At 34.3% G+C, this 5527-nt stretch overlaps 1 protein-coding gene across 1 annotated transcript in view; it reads right to left on the bottom strand.

The window, feature by feature from the left end:
* LOC107686190 (relaxin receptor 2-like) overlaps positions 1 to 5527 on the bottom strand; it is a 53283-nt gene that overhangs the window by 5817 nt on the left and 41939 nt on the right. Inside the window, exons 11-15 of the mRNA XM_016483101.1 lie at positions 3593 to 3664; positions 3353 to 3424; positions 2762 to 2833; positions 2590 to 2661; positions 2260 to 2489 (exon numbers count right to left, since the gene is read on the bottom strand). Coding sequence (XP_016338587.1) covers positions 2260 to 2489; positions 2590 to 2661; positions 2762 to 2833; positions 3353 to 3424; positions 3593 to 3664 — 518 coding nt within the window. The remainder of the gene's footprint in view (positions 1 to 2259; positions 2490 to 2589; positions 2662 to 2761; positions 2834 to 3352; positions 3425 to 3592; positions 3665 to 5527) is intronic.

The raw sequence follows: 5527 nt of genomic DNA, 5'->3' as shown, positions 1-5527 counted from the left end.
TAGAAAAAGAATAGAAAATGCTAGTGTTAGAGGGTCATTTTTTATAATAAATAAAAAGAAAGCAAGGATTTAGACAAGAAATAGAACAGAGAGTGCACGTGATAGAGGGTCAAGTGTTTTTTCTTTTTTTTATAAATATAATTAAATGTATGAAATGTATGCAAATAAAACTTTCAATTATTCACAGTATATATAATATGCTGTAATACAATCCATCTTTAGGTGATAGAGGGTCAAGTGTTTTTTCTTTTTTTTATAAATATAATTAATATAATTAAATGTATGCAAATAAAACTTTCAATTATTCACAGTATATATAATATGCTGTAATACAATAAATTAAAGCCATCTTTAGCTAACATTAAGTCAGAATTCTTACCTTGATTTTAAAAAAGTAAAAAGAATTATTATAGATTTTATTATAGATTTATTAATTTATTACATTGTTTTATCATTAATAATAATGTACAAATGATAAAAATGTGACCCTGGAGCACAAAACCCATCTTAAGTATATTTGTAGCAATAGCCAAAAAAACATTGTATGGATCAAAATTATTGATGTTTCTTTTATGCCAAAAATCATTTGGACATTAAGTAAAGATAATGTTCCATGAAGATAATTTGTAAATTTCCTACTGTAAATATATCAAAACGTAATTTTTGATTAGTAATATGCATTGCTAAGAACTTCATTTGGACAACTTTAAAGGCGATTTTCTCAATATTTAGATTTTTTTGCACCCTCAGATTCCAGATTTTCAAATAGTTGCATCTCGGCCAAATATTGTCCTATCATAACAAACCATACATCAATGGAAAGCTTATTTATTCAGCTTTCAGATCATGTATACATCTCAACTTCGAAAAATTGACCCAGGGTCACAAATGTAGTATCAAAAAAATAACCTATCCGTGCCCTTATCTTGATGTTTGGAAAAACTTCCTCTGTCACAGATTTACTGAAGTATTAGTAGATGTGCTTATTGTTCGGTACATCAGGAAGTGATCGGACTGTGGAACAGTCTGTAACTTTACCCTTTAAATAAGTTCCAAAATGCATATAACATTCAAACGAGCTATAGCTTATGAAGACAAACTTTCTTAATAGGATTACATATGCATGCATAAATGCTGAGGAACAAACAATCAAACATGCACAAGTATATACACAGACACAAAAGCAGACCATATCATAATAGGCTTAACTGTCAACTTCCACTATTCAGATAAATTCCTTTACCTATTGTTAACCTTGGCTTTTCCACTAATACCCCCATTCATGAAGGCTGCATATCTGGGCATAGTTTCTCTCCAAGGATTTTTTTTCTTTCTTTCTTTCTTTTTTGCTATTGCAGAATGTCTAGCCAAACTTTTTTGGAGTAATTTTTTTTAAAGTCTGGCCATAAGGACTTTTATGATACTGTTACAGACAGATGACAGTGTGAGTGCTTGCATTTGTGTTGGTTGCAACAAGTTACGAATAATAATAATAATAATAATTATTATTATCTATATATTAGATTTATATATTAGATTGTTAAATATAGTAAGGACTTTTATGATACTGTTACAGACAGATGACAGTGTGAGTGCTTGCATTTGTGTTGGTTGCAACAAGTTACGAATAATAATAATAATAATTATTATTATTATCTATATATTAGATTGTTAAATATAGCTGAATTATAACTCAATAATAATACAATAATAACTAATTTCGTTATTAATTAGTCTGGTCTTATTTAAATAAGTTACATTTAAAAATATTATAAAATTAATAATAATAATAAATTGCACTTTTTAATTAAATATATGAAGTTTACAGAACAAAAACCAGACTGACCTGTAATGAAGTTACTGGATTATTATTATTAATCCAGTTCATTTCAATTTTATTTGTAGAGTGATTTCACAATGCATATTGTTTCAAAGCAGCTTTACAAAAAGTATGTTTTCACTGTTACACTCAGGAAGTAATCTGTTATTTGTCAGAATAATATCTGTATGGTTGTAGTAGCTATAAGGTAATACAAGTTATGTGTTAGCATCATGTAATCATTTAAGCAGACATAATGAATATGTTAGATGATTACAGCTTGTGATCATAATGACTACAATATAAGGCTAGTATCTGACAATTTTGTATGTCAATCCAAGGCTGGCATCATCCAAAGTCATCATCTTCTTATTATTTTTATTATTATTATTTTTGCATTCAATGTAATCAAAATTATCAACAGTTTCAGCTGTACTTACAACACAGGACCTTGATACAGGCTGCATGCAGGTTGTTCTCTGCTCTAATGAAGGAGCGCATTCCGATAACAAAGAGATTCCCAAAGCAGGTGATGAAGGCCATAACCCAGACGGACACCCGCAGAACATGGCTGGCTAACAGGTCTTCCACTGATGAAATGCCATCTGTATTAGGTTTACATTTCCGAACATGTGGGGCATAGGAACAATACTGAAAATCCTTAAAATATCTAAAAAATAAAAAAAAGAGAAATGCACAAATAACACATTATAGCTGAGCATCCTGCTTATGCAGCTTAATAAGCAGACCACACAATGAGAGGTACATACATGTGGGACAAGTTCCCCATGGGAAGAAACATCTTGGTGGTTATATCAGGAATTTCAATGCCCTCCAAACTTCTGTTAAACACACATGAATGTTGTATTTCATGTAACACCTACTAATAGGGTCTTAAAAGACATTCTTTTGAAAAACAGATCATGCAGTGCTGATACTTACAGAGACTGAAGTTGGACTAGGTGATCGAAGTAGCTGGCATGAATATGGAGTGAAGGATTATGGGATATGTTCCTGCAAAATTAAATGGAATATGTCAGCCAAAAATGTTAATTCTGATTATTTCCTGATCTAATTCCAAATCGGTTTTTCTTTAAACAGAATTTGTAAAGGTAAAAAAAGGACATGAAACACTCATCTGCTAAATTCAAAGTCTTCTGAAGACCATCAGTTTTTTGGCATCAATAATGTCAACACACCATTTTTGATTGAAATGCAGATGTATGCTACAAATGAGCTTAGGTGATCTGTGGTGAGGCTCTAAATACAGCTAGAATACTTTTATTGTGCTTTTTTTTGGGAGGTTGATAGCTCTCAAATGAAGACTTGTTTGTTCCATGGAAGAAATAACAGCACACAGGCTTGGAAGGACATGAGGGTGAAAGAATGACAGAATTGTTCCTTTTGGGGTGAAATATCCCTTTAAAAAAACTTTATTTTAATAGTATTGTGGTGCTGTTTATTGCATTGTGTGCACTGACCAATTCAACACTTTTGAAATAAACGATGTGACTTGATATGTGCATGACTCACAGTTTCTGCAGATATTGTAAACTCCTGAAAGTGTTTTTAGGAAGATCGGAAATTCTGTTACAAGACAAATCTCTAAAAAATATTAAGAAGGGGAAACAAATACATCAGTTAGAAAAGTGAAATCCATGTGCATAGAAAGAGATCTCAATTAGGATGTCAGTGCATAACATTTAAACAAAGTTATCACTCTCAAATCCCAAGATTTCATATCCTTTCCAGATTATGTGCTGCGATACTCACAGTTCAACCAAAGATCCAAGATAATGAAAGGTGTTTTCTGGAAGGATCTTGATTTTATTGTCATGCAGTGATCTGGGCATAAAAATTGAGAACAAAATGAATGTTACTTTCCAATGAGACTAAACTACATCATTTTCATTGTTGTGGAAAGCCTCAAAGAACAGCCACTGGCCTGTGAAACAGCCAGATGATAACGAAATCTTACTGCTTTCTGCTGCATTTTCCAACTTATTTGTCCAGCAAGGGCAAGCTGACCCTATTTGCAGAGATACCCATCTCACCATGAAAGTCTCATTTAAGATATGTCTGACACTTCCCCACATCTATTACAATAGAGAATGGCACATCTAAATAACAAACTAATAGAGCCTTGAGAAACGCCTGGAAGGGGTATTGTTGTCGGCTTCAGAGACGTCAATCTGTCCGCATAACCCTGACAGAATCTTTCTGTCTTCACACCGGTCCTGGGAGACATTCTGCTTTCATCTTCAACAGTTTTAGGAGGAAATCAGGACTATGGCTGCAAAGAAGTAAAATTTGCAGGTGCTGTCTGAGAAACTGGGATTAGATTCCCCTAATTTTATTCTCAAAATGTAATCAATCAAAAACTAGTCAGCCTGCAAATAAACATCCCAAGGTAAAAACTGATGGGTTAAAACTGCAGTGCAGCTCTATAGCTTTTCTTCAAGTAATATCAGTTGCATCAAACTTCATGGTAATACTTCATTTTAGGGACCAATACTCACTGTTAACTAGTTGCTGCATATTACTAGCATATTGTTGTTTATCAGTACTTATAAACCACATATTAATGCCTTATGCTGCATGGCCATATTTTAGATCCTTTAATCCTACCCCATACCTAAACTTGACAACTACCGTACTAACTATTAGTAAGCAGCAAATTAGTTTACTTTAATTAGTTTAATTTGTTCAGGAAAAACTGGAGACTTTTCGACATATTCTTCACAAAAATTCGACATCTTAGGCCCAGTCCAAACACAAACATCAACACAGTTGAGCAAAGCTAGTTCTCAGTCTGTGGTAGACGATGTGAGTTTGCTTTGGTGTACTGCAAAATGCCAGTAATTTACAAAAGGAAAGGAAAGGACGTTATGTGTGGCCAAATATGGTCTCCCATACTCAGAATTTGTGCTCTGCATTTCACCCATTCAAATGCACACACACAGCAGCGAGTAGTGAAAAAACACACACACACACCTGGAGCAGAGGGCAGCTATTTTTGCTGAGCATTTGGGGGTTCGGTGCCTTGCTCAAGGGTTCGCACCTCAGTCATGTTATTGATGGTGGAAGAGATCACTGGCCATTCACTCCCCCCACCTACAGTCCCTGCTGGTACAGACTCAAACCTGCAACCTTCAGGTTACAAGTCCGACTCTCTAACCATCAGGCCACGACTGCCCCAACGTGGTTAAAACAGACCGATTCGCAGCACAGTGCGAGTTTGTAAGCATCATTACAGTGTAAACTGATGGACATATGGACATACAGAATCATACCTGAAACACAAAACTAATAAATACAGTAATATTTCCTCCTCACTTCGGAAACTGTGGGCTTCGACAGGATGCACACACATGTCAACTTTTTCCCCGCAGGAGAAGAGTTTCTTTGATGGGAGAAGGCCATGGTCTCAAAATTAAAGATGAATGATGCAACACAACACCAGCAGGGGTCACTCATACTTAATTAAATAAATAACAAACAGTTCATTTTGCTGAAATACATAATACATGGAACAGTTTTGACTATAGTATTAATTGTTTATGTTACTAAGGGTGGTTGCTAAGGGTGTTGTGCAGTGATACCCAGAACCATTGGGTGAAGCAGTCATAGCTGTGCTTCACTGTGAATAAAACACAGCTGCTGACCAATCAGAATTGAGGAGTGGAACTATAAATATATATATATATA

This window comes from Sinocyclocheilus anshuiensis, unplaced genomic scaffold (genome assembly GCF_001515605.1).
Source record: "Sinocyclocheilus anshuiensis isolate Anshui unplaced genomic scaffold, SAMN03320099.WGS_v1.1 scaffold437, whole genome shotgun sequence".
Taxonomy (NCBI): Eukaryota; Metazoa; Chordata; class Actinopteri; order Cypriniformes; family Cyprinidae; genus Sinocyclocheilus; species Sinocyclocheilus anshuiensis.
Note: the sequence above shows the minus strand (reverse complement) of the source record. Positions and strands in the feature narration are given on the sequence as shown.